The sequence below is a fragment of the Perognathus longimembris genome, chromosome 15 (genome assembly GCF_023159225.1).
Source record: "Perognathus longimembris pacificus isolate PPM17 chromosome 15, ASM2315922v1, whole genome shotgun sequence".
Taxonomy (NCBI): Eukaryota; Metazoa; Chordata; class Mammalia; order Rodentia; family Heteromyidae; genus Perognathus; species Perognathus longimembris.
In genome coordinates this window covers 10800048-10826730 of record NC_063175.1, presented here as the reverse complement: position 1 = coordinate 10826730, position 26683 = coordinate 10800048, and the positions used below count along the sequence as shown (strand labels likewise).

The following is a 26683-nucleotide window of genomic DNA, read 5'->3' as shown; positions in this document are numbered from 1 at the left end:
CTTTTATTGTAAGTTATCCCTCCTCTCTATATTTGGTATACTGCCAAAACCTAAAATCGGAAAAGCTATTGGAATGAGGGAAGGGAAGACTCATTGACATCTTTGTCTAGTGCCTTAAAGAAAAGGATATAGACTTTTTGAATGTAGTAATCAGTCTTCAATCAGTACTAGGAGGAACACAAACTCATTGTGATTGTGTGTGTGTGTGTGTGTGTGTGTGTGTGTGTGTGTGTGTGTGTGTGTGTGCTGGTCCTGGAAGTTGCTTGGGGCCTGGGCACTGTCCCTAAGCTTCTATTGCTCAAAGTTAGTGTTCTATCACATGAGCTAGAGCTCCACTTCCAAATTTTTTGTGGAGGCAGTTCATTCCTGCCCAGGCTGGCTCAGAATCATGAGCCTCAGATCTCAGCCTCCTTAGTTGCTAGCATTATAAGCATGAGCCATTGGCACTTGGCTGCAAACTCATTTTTAGTCATAAAACAAGTATCAGAAGGTATATGGACTTCAAAATTAGATATCATCATAATCAATTCTTTGCTTCCTGAGCCTATAAATTGTGCTCAAGAGTCTATAAGCCATATGTCAAGTTTTCTTCAACCAACTATATCGAGTTGTTTATTATGCTGCTATCTATTAATATATTGGAATTATCTAATATCTCTAGGAGAATAGATCCATAGAGCCTATAGATCCATTGGTGTTGCAATTTTCCAACACTCTAATTCCCTGTCAAGTCACAAGGGCCAAACCATGCATGGGACACACAGGTCACAGGGAGCCTGAATTCTGGTCAAGGATATAAGGGTTAGAGTCAGTGAGATCGGAAGAGTATTGAGAAACCTACTGGAAGCATGATCAACCCAAGGCCGCCACCACTGCTTTTTTTTGCCCTTGGCTTTCTGTTTGTCTGCTTCTCCTAAAATAAAATATGTCCAAATATTAATTCTTATAAAGTGAGCAAACAAAATTTGAAACCACGTCTTAACATCTCAATTGTCAAATCTAGGTCAGTTGCAAAAGTACATCAGAGGTGAGGAAAAGGAACGATACCAAGGCTGAAAAGTACACATGTATTTTCACAAATTATTTTACTGCCAAATGTTTCAATAAAATAATTTGTTAAAATGCATAAATTGTAATGGCCAGACAGTTTTATGGGGATTACCGTAATGCATGGTTGAAAAATATAAAGTTACCAGTGATGAAGAGATGGTATATATAGGAAAAATATCATGCATTATTGTTTGATTTTCTTCAAACAGATAAGCATGCAAGCTTTGATAAGATCTTAAAAACCCAGAAATCTTTAAAACTTGAGCTGGACAAAATAAATACCTAGATATATTATATAGCTATAAATATATATTTCATGAGAGCTCTCACTGGAACAGGCAATAATTGATACTTAAACTACCAATATTCAGGTGCCACATAGAATATGCATGCATATTTAATTTATATAAAATTTATAGAAATCAAAGACAGCCTATCTGAAATCTCTTCCTTAAACACATTTAGCAAAACCATGCCAATTTCTTCAGAAACATGTCTCTAAGATAGAGCTAGGATACGTTTTCATTGAAGGTATCTTGCCAAAGAAGGTACTTGTAAAATTATTCATTCATTAAATATAAGTTTATAAAACAAATAAAAACATCCCATTCACAGTGGGAAAGTAAAACTTGCAAAGTTAAATAAAACAACATTGGTAATAATTGGCAGAAAGAAAAGTGATCCAATATCATGCTTCTAGATATTTGAACAAGAAGAAAATGTCTCCACGTACTTTCATCATCTTCCTCAGAGAGCTTTTGGATGTCCTGGCCTTCCCCTGACTCCTGGGTTAAGCTTAGCATCCTCTCCTTACCCTTTTTGTACTTCTGTTGCCTGGCCTTGATGCGATCCATTCTATAAAACAAAGCAATGTGAGTCGTGCCAGGCATACATGCAGTCATTTTAGAGCCAATGGATTTACATTTTTATACATATGTCTAAAATCATGAACAAAGTAGTCAACTTATTTCAAGAATTGTGATGAGATTTACTGCTAAAAAGCAATGCTATACATATATGTTGTGTGTAATGCCTATGTTGTGTATTACGTATTATTTTATGTAATCTATATAATCTACATCACATATACCATGTATATACATTATATATTACATATTATGTAATTCATATTGCTAGTTTACACTTCACAGATGCTAGACTCAATAATGGTTAACAATAATCATAATGGTTAAGGTTTGGCATGCCTATTTTTGATGTGCATTCACATCGTCTATCATAACAAGTCTGAATGTACCATGTCAGAAAATGCCAGGTCTTTATTTTCTCAAGTTTTGAATTCTTAAACGGGTGGAAAAATTCATCAGGGGGCATTAAAATATAGGCCTCTCTTAGGAGAAGTGAGAAATACATTCCACATGTGGGTTGCAATTTGTTGTAACAACAATTGCACCATAATTCTTTGCATAATATTTTTTGCATATAACTTGTACTTTTGTGAAAACAAGCATGCCATGGAATGATTTCATCTATACAAGGATCTATCTCTGCTTATGAGAATGAAACTGAGATATGAGTTGAGCACGGTACGAAGCTGTTCTTTCAAGCTAAAGGAACACTCCTGGTGATGATTATTGAGCACTGCAATTTTCTTGGCCACAGTGTCTAGGTCTGGAATTCTGTATCCATCAGCTTTCAAACCTGGCCCCCAAACAAATAAGTGGTGCCAGTCTTTACAAGTTCCATTCATTGCTGAAAATTTCATCCTGAGAAAAGTCTTTTCAACAGAATTCGTGACTCTCCTGAGAGAGTCCCACGTCCTTTGTCCTGTCCAGAAGGGTACAGTGGGAAAAGCTTAGACTCAAAGTCAGGGAAAGATGACTCATACTTCTAGAGATGTCTCTAGGTAGCATGGACTCTTAAATGGACTGTCAGGCCATCTATTTTTCCTCAGAGACAAGACTGTTATGATTTCAACAGTTGCTTCCAAAGCTACCCCCTGGGACTTCCTCAACCCACAGAGACAGTGAACACTTAAGTGCTTGGCACTGGGAAAGACCCTGTCTCATTCATTAGCTAGTTAATCTTTGTCGTTGTTGTTTTTAATCCAGAAAGGTAGAACTAAGACATCATTTAAGAAGACAAAACTGAAGTTAAGAGAACTGAAATGGCCTGCACAAGGTTCCCAGGTTAAATAACAGAAACAGGTCTTTTTCAAGGTGGTCTCTCACTCCATTCTGGAGTGAGTTATATTTCTGTTAAACTGCTTTCATTTATAGCCTAGCAGACATTAGCGACTTCTCTGACAGAAAGAGTGAGTAGATGGGAAGTTGACACAAATAGATTTTTCAGGGATTTGAAAGAGCCGGGACTCAACTGATAGTCATCTAAATTGGAAAAAGGAAGAACAAGAGAGAAGCAAGATGTGCTTACTGTCTCTTCAGCTGATCCATTGACTTTTTCTCTTCCTCGATTCTTGCTTTCACAGCTTTCACGATTGTGGCCTGAAATAGTTCGGCCCCTCTAAGGGGAGACAGGAAACAGAAGCAATTAGTAGTCCTGCCTTTCATTCACCTTCCTCTGAAAATGATCTTAAAGGGTTAAAAAGCATGGCTTCCACTTATTGATGGATGACGGAAGTTTCCTGGCTAGAGGGTGCCAATTCCCTTCTAGAAGCTCTTTCCTGGCGAAGAAACAAGAAAATGCACTTGGGGAGCAAGAGGGTGGATTACTATCCTGGGAGGTCCCCAGAGAGAAAAAGAGTATTTTCCAAAGAGCAGTAAGTCTCTTCATCTCTTCGAAGGCACCTCAGAAACCATGCTTAAGCATTATACACCTGACTTCATTAGAGTGGTGCCATAAGTAGAATTGCTGGGTCAGATGGTACTTCTAATTTGAACTCGTTGAGGAACCTCCATACTGTTTCTATAATGTCTACCTTCCCACCAACTGTGCAGAAGGATTCCATTTTCATTGTATCCTTATCAGAATTTATATATATAAGCTAATATATAAAATTATGCACAATATATAATTATATATAAATTAGATTATATATAAATTAGGTTATTTATGTGAATTATTACCTATATTTATGTAATAGTGTCCATTCTGATTTTGATTTGCATTTTGTTGATTATCAGTGATGGTAAAGCATTGCTTTATATACTTGTTGGATAAAAAATTTCCCTTCCTACTTGGAAAAAAATCATGCCAAGTGAAGTGAGCCATATCCAAAGAAACATAGACTGTATGGTTTTCCTCATTGGGGATAATTAGTACACATCTAGGATAATCCTAGCAGATCACAATAGCTCAATAGCTATGTCCATATGAACACATAAGATGATGCTAAGCGAGATGAACTCCAAGTTATAGAAACACATCTTTGATCATTGTTGTTCTTATTTTCAATGTACCATGTGAAATTATGCCCTTTTTCTTTTGTCTTTCTTTCCTGTGGTTTTACCCCTGATACTACTGTAACTGATTTTGGTACCCTGGATATTGTATATATGTGTATTGAAACTAGGGAAGGGAAAGGGAATACCAGAATCGAGAGACAAACCAGGGCAACAGCAATACTTACAAAACTATATGGTGTAAACCAACTGCACAACTCTTAACAATAAAGACGTGGAAAAACAAAACAAATTTCTTCCCTCCCTTCTTTACTTTCATGCTTTTCCCTCTTATTCTCCCTTTGTTTTTTCCCCTCTCCCTTGCTCCCTCCCTCTTTCCCTTCCTTCCTTCCTCCTTCCCTCCCTCCTGCCCTCTCTACCTTTCTCCAAACTAAGATTTTGTCCATGCTAAGCATGTGCTTTATCACTAAGTTACACCTCAGCCCCCATTTGTATATTTTCTTTTGAGAACTATCTGTTCAGATTATTTCCCCACTGTTTTAATTGGAATTTTAGTTGTTAAGTTTTATCAATTCCTTAGCACAAAGTTTAAATTACAAGTTGGGGAACCACACTACATATAAGATATGCAAAGTAAGAGATAATAATGCTTTTCTCCAGCATCAGGAATTACTTTTTTTTTTTTTGGCCAGTCCTGGGGCTTGGACTCAGGGCCTGAGCACTGTCCCTGGCTTCTTTTTGCTCAAGGCTAGCACTCTGCCACTTGAGCCACAGCGCCACTTCTGGCCATTTTCTGTATATGTGGTGCTGGGGAATCGAACCCAGGGCCTCATGTATACGAGTCAAGCACTCTTGCCACTAGGCCATAGGAATTACTTCTTCAAACAGAGCTAAGGGGAGGGAAGAGGGACTGAGCTCTGGGCCCAGGTGGCCTGTGTGACTATTACTCTTGGAGCTGAGAATGGGCTGCTTCAGTGGGGCGTGTGCACAGAGGGGCTCAACGACACTTGTGTGCCACCTACATGTGTCCTGGGTTTTTGTAAAGTGTCACATTGCATTACTATGTCTATTTTAGATCTCAAAGACCTGCTTCTAAATTTCCCTTACTCCGATTTTCCGGGAAGATGTTTCTTAATTTCTTGTGGGTTTCCCCAACAAGTTGACACAGAAAACCAACCACTGAGTGTCCCCATGGCCCGCCCACCTGGAGGCCAGGATCTGGGATGCTTTTATGTCTGCCACGACATGCAGGAAGTAGTAGCTCATGAAGACTCGTCTCTGTAGCAGAAGGAAGGCAAAGCAGATACTGTCCCAGATTATTCCCGCCTCTCCACTGGGCAACTTGCAAGACAAGTCCTCGTTAGCTGTGGAAATGCAGCAGGGGAAACACAGAGATGAATTTCACTCCCACTGCTGCTTTGTCCTAGGAATCACAGAGGCACAAGAGCAGCACTCAGCTGCCCTGACCTGACCTCCCCTTGGGCAGGTGAGCTCCAATGTCAACATGAACTCATAAGCCGAGCCCACAGTGAACTCCTGACACCGAGGCACAGGAAAAGCCCCTGAACATTTCTTTCGTCAGGAACCTCCAAAAAGGTTCATGGGGAAATAATGTCCTAATGATAGCGGATATGCTCCAACACAAAAGACAGTATCCATTCCAGGGCAGAGCTCTCTAGCCAGCCTGACAATGAGTATAGTGTGGAGTGACAGAAGGAGGGATGTAGTAGCACATCTTGTCTTATGGAAACCATGCTCAGGAGGCGCATCCACCATATCTGCATCACGGTGGACCATGTGGTCTATTCTGGTGCAAGAAGTAGATGGCAGAAAGAAGTCAACTGCAGAAACCTTGGGGGTCCTTCCATTCCTGCTCTCCAAATTCTAATCGAAACAGCTGCAACTTTGAATAGACATCTGGAATCCTCACAAAAGCATAGGGAGTTATTCTTGCACCAGATCCAATCCCCCGATCTGCTGGAGTTTTGGAAAATGGTCAAAGAGGGAGTAGGGACTACAGGAATGGGGGCTCCTCATCCTAGGAGCAATTTGCACACAACGCACTACATACAGTTCTACAGCTTGCATCTAGGGAGGAATTGACCTCCAGCTTGACATCTTTAATTAGTGTACTTGGGCCCTGTTTTGAAGTGAGAACCCTCCGTGCTCTCATACTCACGCATCTGGTAGCCTTTGACCGTGCAGGCCAGGCTGAAGGCCTGGATCAGCCAGCAACAATTCTGTACCAATGTCCCAATGTATCCGCAGGCTCCTATCTGAAAAACAAGCAGGGAGGTCACTTCTCCACCTCTGAACCCCAAAAGCACGTTTGGTTTCTTGTGACCCCAGCCATGTGCCCATGATTACAGAAGGGCGTTACCATACCCCAAAGTCCAGTTACCATGGAGACCTGCTTTAGCTGCTCAGGGAGCAATGCCAGTTCCTAGACATTAGACCCAATGAGCGAAAGGAGGGTCTGCGTGTGGTGTGGCGCCTCTGCAGAAAACACTTGTGTTTTCACGGAAGAAATTATGAGCCGTTTTAGGAAGAAACCGGAGCTCTGAAAATGGATACACATTGAACCCTATGGTGTTGACTTTGGTACACTTAACACCGTCACGGGTCTGGCGATTAAATCTACGCTGTTCCCCAGACCCGAGCTGCAAGGCAGAGTTCAGGGAACAGTAAGCAGAGGTTAGCCTGCACACCCGTGGCTCTGCTTCTGGGATTCAGCCAAGCTCAGCTAGAAAATATTTGAAAATCCATTGATGGCCCCTTATTGAACCTGCAAAGATTTAAAAAAAAATTTTTTTTTGGCCAGTCCTGGGCCTTGAACTCAGGGCCTGAGCACTGTCCTTGGCTTCTTTTTGTTCAAGGCTAGCCTTCTACCACTTGAGCCGCTGCACCACTTCTGGCTATATGTGGTGCTGAGGAATTGAACCCAGGGCTTCATGTATGCGAGGCAAGCAAGCACTCTACCACTAGGCCATATTCCCACCCCCATCCTGCAAAGAGTTCTGTTTGCAATTATTCCTTAAACAATGTAGACAAACAGCTATTTGCATATCATTTATGGGTGCTCATGGAAGTCCTAACACCAGTCTTCAGGGGGACCAAGGAAGGGCTTTTTTGGGGGCTTGTTTCACTGGTTCTCTGGATAATGGAATCCTTTTGTTGATGATGATGACCAGTAAATATGTTTTTACAAAAAATGAATGTATCAAGATGATTATGTGAAGCTCCCTGAAGGACGAATTTTATTTTTTATTTATTTATTTTTATTTTTTAATTTTGTTCTAAGCTAGCACTCTGCCACTTGAGCCACAGCGCCCCTTCTGGCCGTTTTCTGTATATGTGGTGCTGGGGAATTGAACCCAGAGCTTCATGGATACAAGGCAAGCACTCTTGCCACTAGGCCCTATCCCCAGCCTGAAGGGTGAACACATCCAGGTGACAATTCACTGTGTACAGCCTGGGTCCTGGGCCTTGCTCTGAAAGCAGAGGCTACTGGGCCACGAATCCCAAATCCAATCCGACGCTCCCAAGCTTTTGTTCCTCTTGTTAGAGATAACTGAAAAGATGCCTTTTCAGCCAGGTGCAGGTGGCTCCTAACCGTAATCCTAACTAATCAGGAGGCTAAAATCTGATGATTGCCATTCAAAGCCAGAGTAGGCAGAAAGGTCTGTGAGACTTTTATCTCCAACAGTAGTCAACAGTAGAGCCAGTGTCAACAGTAGAGGTGTGGTTCAATTGGTAGAGTGCCAGTCTTAAGGGAACAAGCTAAGGGACAGCATCCAGGCCCTGAATTTAAGCCTCAGTACTGGGGGGTGGGGGAGAGAGACACAGAGACAGACAGACAGACAGACAGACAGAGAGAGGAGAGAGAGTGAGAGAGAGAGAGAGACCGACTTTTACTGAGCCTGATGTCTCTCAACTGCATCTTTGCTCTTTTATCTGATTGTTCTCTGAGGCAGTCAACTTTACAATCACTTTGGGCACCAAGAGAGAAAATTCACTGGAAAGCATTTTGTATGGAAGGCAAATCACCAAGCAATGTCTTCTCAGGAGACCACCTTGTTCCTATTCTGTTCCAGTGATAAAGTGGTAATGACTTTTCCAGAACTCCTCCAAGGACAAAGACTGAGCTAATGGGTTACCAGGTCACACGTGTAACTTGGGACCACTTTGGCTCTGCATACCTTTCTCATCCCTTGCCCCTAGTTTTCTCTCTTTAACTTGGAGCCAATGTCTGCACCCCTGAAGACGGCTGAAGAGGCGCTGCAGTGCTGTCTTCCCATGGCTGCCCTGGGCCAATCTCCTTTCTCTGCCCTTCACTGTGGCTCTGTATTTGGCACATGGTGGTGAGTGACTGGATCTCACTTGGGACTCTTGGACTTTTAGCCTGGTTTCTAAAAATCTAATTTCACTCTTTTCCAGGCAGGGGAATGTCTTCCTTTCTTTGTGTCTCTAGAGATTCTTTAGTGTGTGTGTGTGTGTGTTTAAAAAATGTCTCCAAGTTACCAAAGACATGAAGTTTAGGAATTCTACTGGGTCTAAGCAAAAGGCCTACATAGTACAGGACATTTTTTAGTTTACAAATGTGTTTTGAGGTGGTAAGTTCCAGAAAAGTCTTACTATCCTTAGATAACTGGTTCTTGATTCGCCTTGATTGTGTTCACATTTCATTTATTTTGGCTTCTATTTAACATCTTTGTTTGAGTGTTCACTGGTTTTCGATTGACTTTGATCGTGTTCACATCTGAACTGCTTTCTACTTTAAGATGAATTCTATGCACTTTGTGTGTTTCTTGGCCTTATAAGCCAGGTATTGTAATCGGTGAGGTAGGTTTGAGACTGGAGTCCCCTTGCAGCCCTCTGGAGCTCCAACACACACACTCCAAAACTCGGCCTTCTAACTGGTGGCTTCTCGCACATGGATCTGCCGTACAATAAGGGGAGACGTAGGCTGACTTTTATGTTTGTTTTGTTTTTAAAAAGTGGCACTCATCTTCACAAATGACTGTACTGTCATAATTTTTAAACAAGTATATCCTCTTCTTTAGAATGTGGGTTCCTTAAGGGTGAAAACTGAGTCCTGTTTATCTCTGGCTCTTCATGATGTGAAACAGCACTCAGCAAAGAAGAATATGACAACGGCAGATGCACAGATAGATGGCTGGATGCATTAGCTCTAACGGGAGATTCCCTCATCATGAGGCTGGCTCGCTCGCTGGCCTTCTGTTCTCCTGTCCCGTACCCTCCTTTTCAATTCTCAATCCTTTTCCAGTGTAAATTAATGTGAGTGGCGTGAAGTGCTGGTCTGCCTGAAGTCACCTCAATTATCAACTAGGAAATTAATCTTTCAATAGACTCTAGGCAAAATGAATTATTCAAATATTTACGACTATATACACATGGCCCCTAGAGATCTCTAAATACGATGCTATACATTATATATCACCCCCCCCCCAAGTGTCCAATAGTGTTTGCAGTTGAATGGCTGATGAGCTCATCCTTAAAAACCTAGGTGGGAAAGAAGCAAAGGATCATGACATCATCGCTCTTTTAAGTCGCCACCGTTACAGCTGTCAGAAGCAGGCGCAAAGCTAAGTTAGAGGCATTGGAGAAGCACTAACTCCTTCCACCTGAGCCATGCTAGAATCAGGATATGAAGGCATGCATGCGAATCGGGAGCTAAGGAAAGACTTGATATTGAAAGATAGCTCGACTCGGCATGCATTTGCTTGGGTTTTCCACTCTTCCATTAGGCTGCAGGAACTGACAATGCCTTTAACTCTGTACTAATGATTTTCAAGAGCTCAGAATAAGAATATCCTGAGTCAATATTTCAAGAAAAATACCTGGTCAAAAATTTTTTTGTACTAAACGGAGACCTTGTCTAAGGAAAAGAAATACAAAACCCCAGATTTAGTATATGGGCTAGGTTTAATGTCTGTCTGGTCCCACATGATAATGTGAGAACGATTAAGATGTACCAAGTATCTAGAACAAAGAGGAACATTAACTCTCCTGCCTCATTATCTGTACAAGTACCACGGAGGCCTGAGTACTCCCCGTGCCTTTCTTTGTATATTTGCACCTGAATGGGTGCATGCTGCCTTTTCCTTTCTCCTGCTTCATTAATAAACTTTCTTGGTCTCTACTTCACTGTGACAGCATCCCATGTCTCATACACAGGTTAGAGAAAGCTGTGGGCAGCTCCTGCTGGGTCCCTCTTTGGTCCAACAAAATGCTATAGATAAGAAAGGTTCTTAACCAAATCCTTGCAGCACTAAATAACTCAAGGGGTGTCCTTGGGGCCTAAAAGATTAGTGCAATAGAAATATGGATTCTGTAGAATTATGACTGGGCATTGTAACTTACTTGTCCTGGTAGATAAAGAACACAGATATTGACTGGCAGAGCTAACAGGATGTCTCTGCCTAGACGCCATCACAACGGTGAAATCTCTCCCATGTCTACCACATGCAAGAATATAAGATGTTCCTGTACTTCACTCTTTCTCTTTACTGTTCCCTACCCCACCTAACAGTCTATAGAGCCATGCTCAGTTTGTTTCACATTCTTACAATTCTTTCTATGTAAGAGCATTTTATTTTCAACAACCACATTACTTTGAAAAGATACACTAAATCTGATTCCGCTTATCACAGGGTCGCTTTGTAACCCATGCAGTGAGTGATTAGATAAATTGCTCCTCAGGAAGGATAGCATTAATGAGTAAAATGCATTTTAGAATCCGTTCCTTTGAATACAAACCCCACTGAAGTATGACCTTGAGAGAATGAAAATGGGTAGAAAGGATTTGGCCTAACCTAGCGCAGTGAAAAAGTGGTGGACGGTGGTTTGGATCCTGAATTTTCAACACCATAGCTGAGGCTTTTAACAGGGTCACGTGAGAAGCACGAGGGTTTTAATAAGCATTGAGTGGATTGTTTACCCGTACACTGAAACCACAAGTGTACTACATAGTAGGATCCACTTACTGACAGGATATTCTTCATCGTAATCACGAAAACGTTGTATGCAATCAGCCAGTCCCAGTAGCGCAGGATGCTCTTGATGGGTTTCAGGAGCAGGTCACCCCCAAAGAGCAGGAAGTAGAAACAGGCCACCAGGTAACCCATGCAAAATATGCTGATCCTGGTTGTTCCCGTGATGAAGATGATAGTGAGGACAAACCAGAAGAGGTAGCTAAAGATGATCACTTTGGACATGTCCAGGTAAGATCTGGGGGGAGAAAAACCTCCAGACAGTAAAAAGACAACAACAAAACAAGCCAGAGCAAAGCCAGGAATTCTACCGTATGAAGGGGAAAAATGCATACTTTACGCGGGACTTCCTATGAGTCGTTGGGAAACCATTCTGTGATCTCTGTATTCATCTTTCCTTTCACACTGCCTGGTGTATAGAAAACTCTCGCATAATTAGTAATGTACAAATAGATGAACTGAGAACCCCCCGTGTGCATGTATGCGTATTGTTAGCTCTTGGTAAGTTTCTCACACACAGCTTCTTCTCAAGCAAGGTTAGAGAGAGGTCTGAAGTAGCAGAGCCATCTGCGCGAAACGGCCGCGCCTAAGTGACTTGCTGGCACGAAGCCATTGTTACCTGCAGTGAATAAAATCCGGCACAGGGTTGTGTTGGCTGAAGGAGGCTGCATCTAGGTTCATGCAAATTTCCACATTGTCCCCTGCCATGATTCGCACCGCAGCCTTGTTTTCATCCTCAAAAATCTGCCGTTGCAAAGAGGCACACAGGAGCAGCATGAAGTCATCTGGAGAGACAGAGGTACGGGGCTAACACATCATCGCCTGTTCCGGGGGCCAGAGCATCACAAGTAGCACGGGCTGGCCCCCAACTCTCGTGGGAAGCGCACCCCCAAAGTTCATACCCTAGGCTTCTAGGGCCTAGTAGCAGTCACTACTCTCCAGTGTGGCAGAGGGAAGACAGAACATGTGGGCCTAATGAATAAATTATACTAAGTGAAGTGAGCCAGACCCAAAGAAACATGGGCTCTATGGTCTCCCTCATAGGGAATAATTAGCACAGGTTTAGACTAGTCACAGCAGAGGATCACAAGAGCCTAATAGCTATGCCTCTATGAATGCATAAGATGATGCTAAGTGAAATGAGCTCCATGTTATGGAAACGAGTGATATATCACTGTTGTAATTACTTTCAACATGCCATGTGAAACCGTAGCTTCTATTGTTGATGATCCTCTTGTATCCCCTTCCTGTGGTTGTACCTGCACTATCACTGTATCTTCTCTGAGTACCATGGACACTGTATATACTGGTATTAGAACTAGGAAACTGAAAGGGAATACTAAAATCGAGAGACACAGGGTAAAAAAGACAAATGACTACAAAAGCAATACTTGCAAAACTGTTTGGTGTAAACCAACTGAACAACTCATGGGGGGAAAGGGAAAGGGGGAGGGGGGAGAGGGGAATGAAGGAGGAGGTAACAAACAGTATAAGAAATGTACCCAAGGCCTAACGTTTGAAACTGTTAACCTCTCTGTACATCACTTTGACAATAAATAAGAAAAGGAAAAAAAAAAAAAAAAAAAGAACCCATGGGCCTAGTCCTCTCCGTGAGAAAGCCTGTGCTCTGTTGTCACATTGCTTTGTCCCAGTGGGAGGCGTTCACCGCTAGGCTCCTAGTTGTCACTTGCCAAGAATCTTTCCCGACACAGGGTAGATTTACATTAATTTCCCATCAGGGTTTTTGTTTGTTTGTTTTTGGTACTGAGGCTCAACTTGGGGCCAAGGCCTTCTCTCTTGGTTTTGTTCAGTCAAGACTGATGCTCTGCCACGTTAACCATGCCTCCACTTCGTGCTTTTTGCTGGTTAATGGGAGATAAAGAGTCTCACAAACTTTCCTGCCTGGGCTGACTTTGAACCTCAGTACTTAGGTCTCAGCCTCTTGAACAGCTGTGATTAGAAGCACAAGCCACACACGCTGGCATTCTTACTCGTCTTGAGAAGGCTCCTGGAGCACTAGCCTCCCTCTTCTTATCTGTCACATGTGATAGATGTGACATCCCTGTGTTTGTTAATCTCGCCATCTCCCCATGCATTAGTCACATGAAAGGTGGCAGAGAGGAAGACAGAAAGGGACATTTCTGAGTGCTGCCTGGCACTGACCCCCGCCCAGGTCGCCACAACCAACTCACAGGTGGCTTCCTTGGTCTTAAAGGTAACCCTGAAATATCTGGGTAGAGTGGGCACCCAAGTTTTTTATACTGCCTAGCACTCCCTATTGTCTTGATGAGTGTGTATGTGTGTGTGTGTGTGTGTGTGTGTGTGCATATGTGTGTATGTGTGTGTGTGTCTGGGGGAAGGGAAGGAAGCTGCTCAAATCTGTCACTTACTGGCTTCTTCCAAAGGTTTTGGCTTTGCATTCCAGCCTGCTAATGAAATCTGGAGGCCACAGCCTTGCTTATTATCATTTTGGTCTGCCTGAGAGGGGCATCTTGAAACCTGCTCACAGCTCAACTCGAAAGGCCTCCCTCTCTACTACTGCAGAAAAGGTGGGCATGTAGATGTATGTGTGTAGGGAGGTAGTATAGTGGAAGGTGAGTTACACAAGTGAGTGTGGTACTTCCATGTTGATTTATTAATATCTACAAATATACACAGTAAGTGGAAGCCATTAATGACCACACTATGAATGAATAAAACAACCCTTTACACGATTGTGAAGTCCAGGGAAAGAAACAAAAGCACTAATGCCCACTGTGTGAAGGATAAACAGCAAATGTAAACCCGAGTACCAATGCTGTGAGCTCTGTGGTAGAAACACTTACAGACCAGAAACACAGGGTTGGGCCGCACAATGAAATCAGGGAAGTACAACCATTTGATGATGTTGTCGTTGAAACTGGCACCCTTGAATCTCCATGGGTAATCTGTGGGCCGAGATAAACAGCACACATCAGTTCTCTAGTGGCCATTGGCAACAACTGCCGCTAAGGGGTGTGTGTCGGGGGTGCTCACCTCGGCAGGGGGCAGGGGGGATCCCAATGCAGATGAAGTACTGGAAGGTGATGATACAGGCCAGGAAGCAGCAGTACTTGGGCCAGACCTCAGCGATGGCTTTTCTTCTGCGCCGATACAAGACGGCAATCAGCCAACAGGCATGGATCATGGCATAGAAATCCATTCGCTGACCAATTACGTTCACTGACATTAGGAAACAGGTCTGTGTAAGGGTGATAAGAGGCAAGAGAGGTCGGGTTTACAGGGAAGGGGAGTGATACTGGGCTTTGTGCACTTGCTGGGGTGGACACCGACATTGCTCAGGCCGGGTCTACTGTGTGTCTTTTGGTGGGAATGTAGAAATACTGTACAAGTTATTTCCACAGAGATGACTGACTGCGCCTCTGTCAAAATAACCACCGCTCGCTCACTGAAGAGGACAGTGATGATGTCACCCCTGCAAATGGTTCTATGCTGGGACAGCATGACCACAGTCATGTCAGGTTACAGCATTCACTGTGGCTGCGGTTTGCATTTGCAGAATACACAGTGGAACAGGTTAGTAATATATTTTGGAGGTGCCAGTACTGGGGCTGGAGTACGTGGCCTCAGGCTCTTCACTAGCTTTGTGCTCAAGGATGGTGCTCCACCACGTGGGCCACATCTCTGCTTCTGACTTTTTGGTGACTGGTTGTAGATAAGGGTCTCATGGACTTTTCTAGGTGAGCTGGCTTTGAACAGCAACCCTCAGATCTCAGCCTCCTGAGTAGCTAGGTTTACAGAATGAGCAACCAGCACCCAACAAATACAATTTTATTCTCAATATGGAACTTACATGATAACTTGTCTCCACATATTTAGCTGGTTCTTGACATCTAGAGCGGCCTCCATTGCAGTTGGGGAAATAGCTTTTGAGTGTGGGAAATTTCCTGCCCACCTACCAGGAGCAGTAGCATCTGTCTACCCCAAAGGGTCAGATCTCCTGGTTGAAGATAGGTGACCAGCTAGCCAAAGATGTCACTTGACTTTTCATGGAAAATAGAAATCAATCACCTTGGTACAAAAACTCACCTCCAGGCCAAATTTGTAGAAGAAGTAGTTTATGAAGTATTTGGCACAGTTAATAAGCCCATCATCGAGATGTAGTCTTGTGATATCATGAAAGATAGTTTTAGACACAGGGGCTTTCAGGTTGTTGCGACCTCGGTAGTACTCCTGATGGCGGTAGATGGTAACTTCAAAGGCCAGAATAGCCAACATCAGAAGATTATTCTACAAATCATAAGCAAGGAAAACCAATTGGGTATATCAAATACTTTACAATTTGTTAATTTTAAGCAATCCCCATCACTGTACTTAATTCTGGATATCTGAAAGGACACTTTAAAAAAATCCTACCTGTGTTCAATGTAGGATTGAATGTAAGGCTTATTAATTGTGGAGTGATCTCCCTTCTAGAAATCAGGCTGGGTGCCATGGTAACATGATCTAGAATCTCTATATACCAGACTGGTCACTCCTTCTACTTGACTTGCTAAGTACACTCCATAGGCTAAGGAAGCAGATGTCTGGCTACCTGAGGAAGGCAGCCCAACCCTACTTGGAACCGCAACTGCAGTGACAGCAGTGACTGCAGAAGTACACTATGCTGAAGGAGTGGGAAGCTTTAATACCTCTGAAAGAACGCTCCTGAGGGTAATGATGAAAATAACATGTGGGTAAAGAGATGACAGACATTAGTCTTACTGTTCTTTTCAAATATTAATGTATTTTACCCTTCTAAAAGCAATTTACAACACTATCTACCATGTAAAGAAAAACTGGAAATTGCACAGTATGTGAAGTTCTAGGGCATTTAAAAATCCTAACCTGGCAATGGTGGCTCATACCTGTAATCCTAGCTACTCAGGAGGCTGAGCTCTGAGTATTGACGTTTAAAGCCAGTCTAGGTCAAATCTGAGAGGCTCTTATCTTCAATTAACCATCCAAAAGCTGGAAGTAGAGCCATATCTCAAATGGTAGAGTGATAGCCTTTCATAGAGAAAGCTAAGGGAGAGGACCCTTGCCCTGAGTTCAATCTCTAGTACTGGAAAAAATACATACACACACACACACACACACACACACACACACACACACACACACACACACCCCTGCCCAGTATTTGTTTTATTTGCATGGCTAGTATAACATGACTATAACTGGCTATCTGTCACACTAAAAATGTGAAAAGAATCTAAGCTATTTTATTTGCATTATGTTTCAATGAGTATTTGTCATCAAAATTCTTTTCCAAAAGTATGCTTCTTTTATTATTTCTAACTGTATTATATACCCTTTAAAAATACAGAGACAGAATGTAAAAATTAAAACTGTCTTCCAATGCCATGCCAGTTTCTTGTACACAATGAGATTTCCTTTCTAGACAATTCTTTGTCCCCAGGGGAGTTCACATTATGCACGCTGTTTTATAATACATTTTTAAGAACTTTAGCAATTTATTTTGGGCATGTTTTAGTTCTGATACTTTCATCAACCTTGCTGTTTATATCGTGAGCTATTTAGCATATTTTATCTAACCAAAGTGAGACTGCTTGGTCAAACTTCTCTTCAACACACAAGATAGAGTATTGATTTTAATATTCTGTAGTTTGTTGCCAAGGGGATTCTAAAAGCCATGCAAGAAGATGCAGTGATGATCACAGAGGCCCTGAGCTCTCATGGGAGAGGGTTGCAGTGGATCTATGCAGTGATGATCACAGAGGCCCTGAGCTCTCATGGGAGAGGGTTGCAGTGGATCTATGCAGTGACCATCACAGAGGCCCTGAGCTCTCGTGGAGAGGACTGCAGTGGGAACTATGCAGTGACCATCACAGAGGCCCTGAGCTCTCGTGGAGAGGACTGCAGTGGGATCTATGCAGTGACCTTCATAGAGGTCCTGAACTCTCGTGGAGAGGACTGCAGTGGGACTATGCAGTGATGATCACGCAGGCCCTGAGCTCTTGTGGGAGGGTTGCAGTGGAACTATGCAGTGATGATCACGCAGGCACTGAGCTCACATGGGAGAGGGCTGCAGTGGGATCTATGCAGTGACCATCACACAGTGGGAGCTCTGCAGTGGCCCAGGAGAAGCACAGAAAAACCATTACCCTGAGGTAGACAAGCAAAGGCGAAGATTTCCTCAGGCCAACCCATTCCGTTGGGTCAACAGGAGCACTGTAGAGCAGGGACTTGTTGAGCTCATGAAGGGGTATGTTGGTTTGATTTTCATTTGGCTGAAAAGGAAGGAGAAAGTAGGGTCAATTTGTCAAGTGGGCATGGTTGGACTTTTGTCCCTCAGCTCTGGGCTTGGTGGATTTGGGAGCCCATTTCAAGGGGGAATCTAAGCTTCAGAGCCGATGTAGGTCCGGGCTCATAGCTGGGCTGGATGATGCCTGCTCCTCAGGCTGTCTGTGATGTGGAGGGCATGGGCTCTCCAAAGAGCAGCCTTGCTGCCCTACAGGACAGTCAGGAAGGCCTCCCGTCCCAGAAGCTCACCAAGGAGCAGTTGACAGAAAAGCTCTCGGGCTTAATGGTCTGTAGCTGGTACAACATTTTGCAGATGATGATCACACACGTCCAGACAGTGCAGACGCTGGAGGCCGCACGACGGAGCTTGGCATACGGTAGAGCGAAAGCCCAAGATATCAAGAAGACATAGTTGAACAGAGACACCTGGAAACAGAAGATCAGAAATGGGGACAGCACACGAGATATGAAATCATGTCCAAGGCAAGATGATGACGGTGGCTTCTTCAGCTTAGCAAGTGCTGCTCCTGTTCCTTAGCACGCATAGGGTCTACAGGAGTGAAGTATGGTTTGGAGGACACTATGGAAGACGGATGGACATATGATCATTTAATATCAATAAAAAAACAGCAAAATCTTAGTTACCGATGTGTGTGGGTTTCTGTGAGGAAATTTACAAGAGATCTTTGGTCTGATAAAATGTTTTCAGGGGCTGGGAATATGGCCTAGTGGCAAGAGTGCTTGCCTCCTTCCTACACATGAAGCTCTCGGTTCGATTCCCCAGCACCACATATATGGAAAACGGCCAGAAGGGGCGCTGTGGCTCAGGTGGCAGAGTGCTGGCCTTGAGCAAAAGGAAGCCAGGGACGGTGCTCAGGCCCTGAGTCCAAGGCCCAGGACTGGCCAAAAAAAAAAAAAAAATGTTTTCACAAAGAACAGAACCATGTGAATGGTATGAGTAGTGAAGTGTGAGTGAATAGTGAATTCCAGATCCATGGTGCAGAGGCCCAGGCAAGAAAGTGTGGAAAAGTATGGTGAGAACAGATAACTACAGACAACAGAGAATTAAGAGCTAGAAGTATAAAATGCCACAGTGGACCAGGAACCGGTGGCTCACACCTATAATCCTAGCTACTCAGGAGGCCAAGGTCTGCGGATCATGGTTTGAAACAAGTCTGGGCAGGAACGTCTGTGAGACTCTTATCTCTGATTAACTACCGAAAAGCTGGAAGTAGAGCTGTGGTTCAAGTGGGAGAACACCAGCTTTGGACCAAAAAGCTAAGAGACAGTGCCCAGGCCTTGAGTTCAAGACTCAGTACTGGCACAAAAAAATAACAGAAAATAAAATGAAGTGGAGTTAAAATAAAATGCCACAATGGGTGAGGATGGAGACACAGCCAGGAGTCAAATTTCAATGTATCTCTTCTGAGCCACGCAGTGGTACATGCACTTATTCTGCAGCAAACCTAGAGCCCTAAAGGACCTTTGGACAGAGTTTGAAAGTCAGGTATGATCTCCAACTTGTTTAGGTCAATGTGATGGGATATGGAGGATGGGATATGGGTTAGACTGGAGGCCAGAGCACAGCCACCCTGAGACTGCAGTGGCTAAGGACACGGGGAGCCATGGTTGTAAGGACGCACTAGGGAGAATATATTGGACTTAAGTGCGACATGGAATCAGCTGGATTTATGGCTGAATTGCTTGATGGAGGTAGGTTGGAGACTTGGAGGGGAAAGTGTAAGAAATGACCTCAGTGCAGACTGAATGGATGATAGTACCATTGCTGAGATAGGAAATGCTGAAAGGGAAGGAGAATAATAAATTATTCAACTCAAATATATTGGCTTTCAGCCACAAGTGAGGTTATCAATCAGGGAGATACACCCCCACCCCCCACCGCCCCCCACCCCTCTCTAGTGTATGTTGCTTGAATAGTGCAGAAGTACCTCTGTTTTATTCAGCCACGGAACATGTTGGACATTGTTAAAATAATGTCTTAAGAGCTGGGTGCAGGTGGTCTATGCCTGTGAGCCTACCTATTCAAAAGGCTGAGATCTGAGGACTGTGGTTCAAAGGCAGCCTGAGCAGGAAAATCTGTGAGTTTCTTATTGCCAATTAACCACCAAAAGGCTGAATGTAGAGTTGTGGCTCAAGTAGTAGAGCATTAGTCTTGAGTGAAGAAACTAAAGGACAATGGCCCAGCCCTGAGTTCAATACCTAATACTCGCACAAAAATTGCTCTAGGCACATTTAATGCTATCAGAAGAAAATGACAGTGTGCACTCCATATAAAGTTGAACACAAACCAAATCCAGAGCTCTATAGATTGTAAGAGGGAAGGTTGGAAAAAGAGCAGGCTTACAAAGCCATGAAATAAGAAAATGTAAAGACTGCACCAAAGTATTTGCTGTTTGTTACACACTAGTCTTCTATTTAACTACTTGTTTCTATCCAAGGCAAGGGTCTGAGGCTTAAGGGCTGAAATACTAGGGTAAGAAGAATTGCCTTAAAGAGTTGAGAATAAAAGAACATTTTTGAATTGAAATTTTCTGTAAGCTATAAAGCATTCTTAAACATAGTAACTTTCTTATTTTACCAAAATAGTTTATGCATGAATCGGCTTTCCTCCAATCACCAAATGTCACCCTAATTTGGATGTTTAAAAGCAAATTGTAACTGGGCACCAGTGGCTCACATCTGTGATCATGGCTACTCAGGAGGCTGAGATCTGAGGATTGCAGTTTGAAGCCAGCCTAGGTAGGAAAGTCCGTGAGACTCTTATCACCAATTAACCACCAAAAAGCTGAATGTGGTGGTGTGGCTCCAGTGACAGAATGCTGGCTTTGAGATAAAAAGCTATGATAGAGCCCAGACCCTGAGTTTAAGACCCCTGCCCTCCTATCCTATGAAAACACTGTGAAATTAACCTCTTTGTTGTTTCTTTTATTAATCATTGAAGGCTTTGAGTATAAAAACAACACTTTCTGAATAATGGGGAAAAGAAGCAAAGAATAATCATTTTCTTAAGTCCTAAGTGATCCATGAGGACTCGAGGACATGGGAAGGTCACAGGATGGTGCCCTAAGACCAGGCAGCCTGAGACAGTGCAGGGGGATGAGCATTCTGCCTGGGGAGAGCCAAACTGTTTTGGGTACACACAGCTGAATATAGTCCAAGGTGAGGAAAGGACCTGAACTGAGACCAGAAGTGTAAGCACAAGACAGGTAGGCAGAAGAAAATGCAAGTCCAAGGCCTTACTAGGCAAGGGAGGACACAAGAGAGGGCCATATCCCTGGAGAGGCAAATGGTTTGGGGGGTAGGGGTCAATGTAAGTGTGTGTGTGTGTGTGTGTGTGTGTGTGTATGTTGGGTCTTGGGACTGAACTCGGGCACTTAGGCACTGTCCCTCAGCTTTTCCACTCAGGGCTGCCACTGTCCACTTCCAGCTTTTGGTGGTTAATTGAAGGTAAGACTCTCATGGACTTTTCTCCTTGGGCTGGTTTGAACATTGATCCTCAGATCTCAGCTTCCTTGAGTAATTCCTGGCTCTAGAGGACTTTAAAACCCACTCATGTCCTTGAGGCTGACTGAAGTGTTTCACACCATGTGATTGTGAGTGAGTGAGAGAGAGAGCGAGAGAGCGAGCGAGCGAGAGAGAGAGTGCTGTGGTGATGTTGTGGTAGGAGGCTGTCACAATCCCATTTATCCTGTGGGAAGACTGGTTGCATTATGGGCATGCTGGATGGAGAGAAGATAATGAGAGGAGATGAGGGTTTGTTTGCCATCTGCAGGCAGAGCTGATGTGGGTGGTTCAGTGGGCTTAGTTCCAGGGATCACTGGCTCGAGCTGCTTTGGTTAGTGATGGAGGAAACACAAGAAGTGAGGTCAAGTGTGATTGTCACATGACACACAGGTCCAGAGGCCAAGGGAGTGACTAGGTTGATGGCTCTTGGTGTGTGGATGGCAAGAGACCCACAGGAATGCAGGAGCATTTCCCAGAGATCTGGACTAGGATGAACAGGCTGTGGGCATGGCCTGAAGAACAGAAAGAGGGAAAAGCTGCAGGAAGAGACGGAGGAACTCGTGAAGGAGCTAGAACTTAGGAAGGTCTGTCCTTCAAGGACAAGAAATGGCTACCAGCACCCACGGTTTTAAAGAGCTCATGTAGAACAAGGATTGAAGACCCTCTGTGACATGATTATTTTTATTGTGACCATTTCACAAGTAGGAAAATTGAGGCTCAGAGAATTAAACTACTTTGTACAATACAAACATCAAGCTTGGTGTCAATCTCCACGCACCTGGTTCCAGCCCCACGCTTTCCATGTGGTAAGATGCTGGACAAGCTGATAACAAGATTCAGAATTTCCAGGGGAGTTGCTGCTCATCCCTGTATATAAAAAGTGTGTGTGTGTGGGGGGGCGGGGATGAGAGAGAGAGAGAGAGAGAGAGAGAGAGAGAGAGAGAGAGAGAGAGAGAGAGAGAGAGAGAGGTATCACAGCCTGGGAGCTATCTCTTAGCTCTTTTGCTCAAGGATGGTGTTCTACCAGTTGAACCACACCTCTCCTTCCAGACAGATTGTTGATGGTTAATTGGAGAGAAGAGTTTCACAAGCATTTTCTGCCTGGGCTGGCGCTGGCTTCAAACTGCAATCCTCAGATCTCAGCCTCCTGAGCAACTAGGATTGCAGGCCTGAGCCACCAGTTGCCCAGTTTAGCTAAACTTTTTAAAGATTGCAGGCTGTGGTTTCCTGACTTTATTTTTAGCAAATATTGTTTAAATTGTGACTAAATCAAAAGTAAAATTAAAATATGCAAACATTACACAAAATTAGTTGCTAACTAGCAGTAGTTCAGAAAAGCAGACAATTCCATGAAATTCACCAGGACTAGATGAACATAAGAAACCAGGACAACATGACCAAGCCACTTGGGACCTAAGCCATATGACTTTCTCTCCATTCTCTCTGTCTTCCCATTTCCTTGGGTCTTCCAAATATCAAAGCACATGCCCCTATCTTACAGTTGTGATATCCTAATATAATAGGTATTGAATTAAAAAGCACCATGGAGAATTGGATGAGGAAATAGATGGATGACCCATTGTGATTGACTCTATTCTTCCTGGTAAGACAACATTCACTTGCCTCTTTCACAGTAACCCAGATGATGTAGGAGGAAACGATTTTGATGATGTGCAACTCCAAGATCCACCACATGAACACCTGCAACTTGTGGAAATACTCCAGGAATTTTAAGAAGAGCACAGTGAGGCGATCAATCACCAGGTGCCATTTGTTTCTTAAATCTGAAAAACAGTAATTTCATCTAAGCGCATGACGACTTTATGCATTATTCATTAAAGCATGCCTGGTAACTTTCAGAGAAGCTACAAAATAGTTGTAGTGGATAGAGAGAGAGAGAGGACCTCGGAGCCCCAAGCCGTGCTGCAGACATGGACGTGGTAACCTGAGACTCAGAGCCAACGTTCCTGTAACCACACCGTAATTATGTTGATATAATGAAGCATTTTGATGAAACTATGATTCCCTAGTTCCCTGGGAACATTAAGTATCCCAAGCTCTCTGTCAATGCCATGTTTCTTGTTACAATAAATGGTTTCAGGAGTCAGTGGCTAGAGCTCTCCTTCCTCTCAAAGAGGACAAACTGGCTGGCCATCCCCTGGCAGAGGCAGGAACAGCCTGCTCGCACCTCTTCCAAGGGAAACATTACACGTGTGGACGACCCAGCCACAGATGCAGGAAGTGTGACCAAATCCATTGTGACATCGTCTTCTTTCCGCCTCGTGGAGGGAGACACCCAGGTCCTGCTTCTCTCCAGGACTTACTGAAGGCTGCGACAGACCTGCTTTGGCCTGTCCCATCTGCAGCGAGCATGCGTGCAGACAGCAGCTCGCAGTTCATACCCGGCATCGCAAGTAGATTAACAGCTACTGCATGACGTTGTGAACACGAAGTAAGGTTTCAGTCGTGAAAAATGCGTATGTATCACGTGACCCAGATGCGGGTCAACAGAACGTTGTGGGCACTTGATAAACATGACTTGGGGGTGTACATGGCTAATACACCTGATGATGCAGGGGTGCAAAGGTGCAACTAGTAAAGCTCAACCTCGCTGAAAGCCACAGGGGAAGTTCTGAGTCTTAATCCCTTCCACTGGGGTGTTGGTGCTGCTCAGCTGGTCCTTTCCTTGTGTCTTCTGAGATGAGCAGAAGCAGGGGCCAGGTTTGCAGGAAGAACTTGCCTTTAAAAGGAATCTCCTTCCATATGCTCTCTGTGTTTTCTACTTTTGTACAGAAGAAAAGACCACTGAAAACAAGGCAGCAGGCTGGGTGTCACCCTGAGACTCGAGGATCATGGTTCAAAGCCAGCGCAGGCAGAAAAATCCATGAGACTCTTATCTCCTATCAAGCACCAAAAGCCAGGAGTGGAGCTGTGGCTCACGTGTTAGAGTGCTAGCCTTGAGCTAAAAAAGCTCAGGGACAGCACCCAGATACTGAGTTTAAGCCCCAGGGCCAGCACAAAACAAAACAAAACAAAAAACAAGGGTGGCACCCCAGTGTCCTGCCTCAGAGATCGTACCCTCTTCCCTCTTATGCCCTCTGGGCACTGTGACACAGACTGAGCTGGCTCTGCCCTTTGCACTGGCAGGGAACGTTTCCTCATTACTAAGGCCATCTGATTCCCATGGTGTCCTGTTAAAATATGATTTCAAGTCTAGGAAGAAATCTTAACATCAGAGTGGACAAAGAATATGCCTAGGTATAACACCTTCAGGAGCTGGCTGAGAATGATGGATTGTGGCAATGCACCGTTTCTTCACTCTGAGTTACTCTTTCCAGGAAAGCCCCAGTCAGGCTTCCTCAAGAACATGTGTACAGGGGAGGTGTCATGTGCTGTCCCAGGCACCTGCACAGGGCTGGTTTCTCCTCTGTAGGGAATGCCCCTGGGGGAATGGTGACACATGCCCCTCTGGTCCCTGTGGTCTCCAAAACAAAGTGCTGCCTCAGGAAGCAGCCTCCTGCTCTTTTCTCAGTCAGATTGGAAGAGGATTAATTGGAGCAGTTGAAACAAGAATATTATAGCAACCAAATCCAACCAAGAATGCAGCAACCCAAGTCCAGATGAACAGCCACTTTTATCTCTTGGAGTCACACACAGACCTTGTGGGGCAGGTGGCTGATTCATTCATTCAGTTAGAACAACTGCTAGGAGTGGGATATTACCTGATGTTTCTTCCTCCTCCTCTGACTCTTCTTCATCGTCTTCCTCCTCCTCCGACACCTCGCTGTCTTTCTCAAGCTCACCCTTGTCAGTCTTTGCTGAGCCTCCCTCTAGCTTCTCCTCCCCAGGCGCCAGCAGCCTCGGCACTACAGGCTTTTCCAGGCTAGAGGTCAGATTCAGCATGGCCAGATCGGGGAGGCTCCCTTCAGGGTGGGCCAATCTGTGGGCAGAGAAGAGCTGAGTCAGAAGAGGAGGGCCAGGCAAGAGAAGAGCAAGGGGCATGTCAAAGGAGGATAAATGGAATGAGAATCAGTGCACGTACAAAGACCTGGCAAGGTGAGGTGGGGTGCTAGCATCTTGCCACGTCTTGTTGGTTTGTTTCAAGTTCTTTTGAAAAACAAACTCTCAAGTCAGGTTTTAGTAGCTTTTCATATTCAAGTTCCAGTGACTAATCAGGAATGAGAGCTATTGACACCTAAACTTGACATTTTTCCCCCCAGAGGGGACAATGGTCAGAGTTTAGGATGTAGAAGCATGAAATGGCACATGTAGAGCAAGCATTTCATGACTTCACGGGGGGACTTACTCATTTTGGTGGATTGGTAATTTTTTCTTGATGCTGCTCAAAGTAATTGAAATAGAGAGGGGGAAAAAAAGGAGATGAGAACAGAAGAATTATAAGGAGAGTCAGAGGTCATACATCATGCTGCCCATCCCCCACTATTGCATTCCTGTGTGCCAAGTGCATTCCAGGATGGTACGAGTAGCGTGCTTTCGCTCTGACCCTGGGCTCAGCGACCACTCTATGGCAACTGGGGGCTTGGGAGGAGGCGAACATGGAAGCTCCCGAGGCAAAGTTTACTGAGCTGTTTAGGATCGCAACACACCATCTTGTAAGAACTGGGAAGTGTTTTCAAATTCTTCAATACTATGTATTCTCAATCTATGTCGGCAGCAGCTAACCCCACTCTACCAGCTTCACATACATATGCAACAGAAGCAAAATGCTCTCCGGAGTCAGGATTCGTTGGCATCTCATCGTGCCTGAGGGGCTGGGAGGTAGCCCAGTGGTACAGCGCTTGCTTAGCAAGTGCAATATTCTCGGTTCAATCCCCAGTACCAAAAAAGAAAAGACACAAATGTAGAGTCAATCATGCCTGAGTGTCACTCATGGTCGCTCTGGACTGGTGGCAGCAGTGGGAGACGGGAAGGGAACCTGCACCCGAGTGAGGGTAGCTCTCATTGAGCTCAGACAGCTGCGCTGAGCCTACAGTTTCTCTCATAATGTAAATGACAAGTACAGTTCTTCTCTCCCATGTTGGCTTCTGTGTGTGTGTGTGTGTGTGTGTGTGTGTGTGTGTGTGCTGATCCTGGAGCTTGAGCTCAGGGCCTGGGTGGTAGCCCCTGGGCTAGCACTCTACCACTTGAGCCATAGCTCCACTCCTGGTTTTTTGGTGCTTAATTGTCAATGAGAGTCACGTGAATGTTTCTGTCCAGTCTGGCTCCGAACCATGATCCTCAGATCTCAGCTTCCTAAGTAGCTAGAAATACAGGTGTGAGCCACCAGAGCCCAGCTTATTTCTTTCTTAACCCTGTGGCTTCAGGCTGCTTTGTCTATGTCCTAGATGTGACTGGATGTGGCTGTAGCCACCAATTTCTTCACTTCAGCAGTGCCAGGTTGTACTATGTAAGTGAGAAGACCCTGTCCTTAGGACCAAGAGTTTGTGACCATCTCAGACTGCACTTTAATGTCTGTATCAAGTTCATACT

General features: G+C 44.2%; 1 protein-coding gene across 1 annotated transcript in view; it reads right to left on the bottom strand.

The window, feature by feature from the left end:
* Piezo2 (piezo type mechanosensitive ion channel component 2) overlaps window positions 1–26683 on the bottom strand; it is a 343119-nt gene that overhangs the window by 51585 nt on the left and 264851 nt on the right. The window contains 14 exon segments of the mRNA XM_048363082.1: window positions 842–913; window positions 1784–1905; window positions 3442–3531; window positions 5575–5734; window positions 6550–6646; window positions 11378–11621; window positions 12003–12168; window positions 14209–14310; window positions 14399–14603; window positions 15452–15652; window positions 17530–17655; window positions 17918–18094; window positions 22817–22977; window positions 24916–25133. Coding sequence (XP_048219039.1) covers window positions 842–913; window positions 1784–1905; window positions 3442–3531; window positions 5575–5734; window positions 6550–6646; window positions 11378–11621; window positions 12003–12168; window positions 14209–14310; window positions 14399–14603; window positions 15452–15652; window positions 17530–17655; window positions 17918–18094; window positions 22817–22977; window positions 24916–25133 — 2141 coding nt within the window.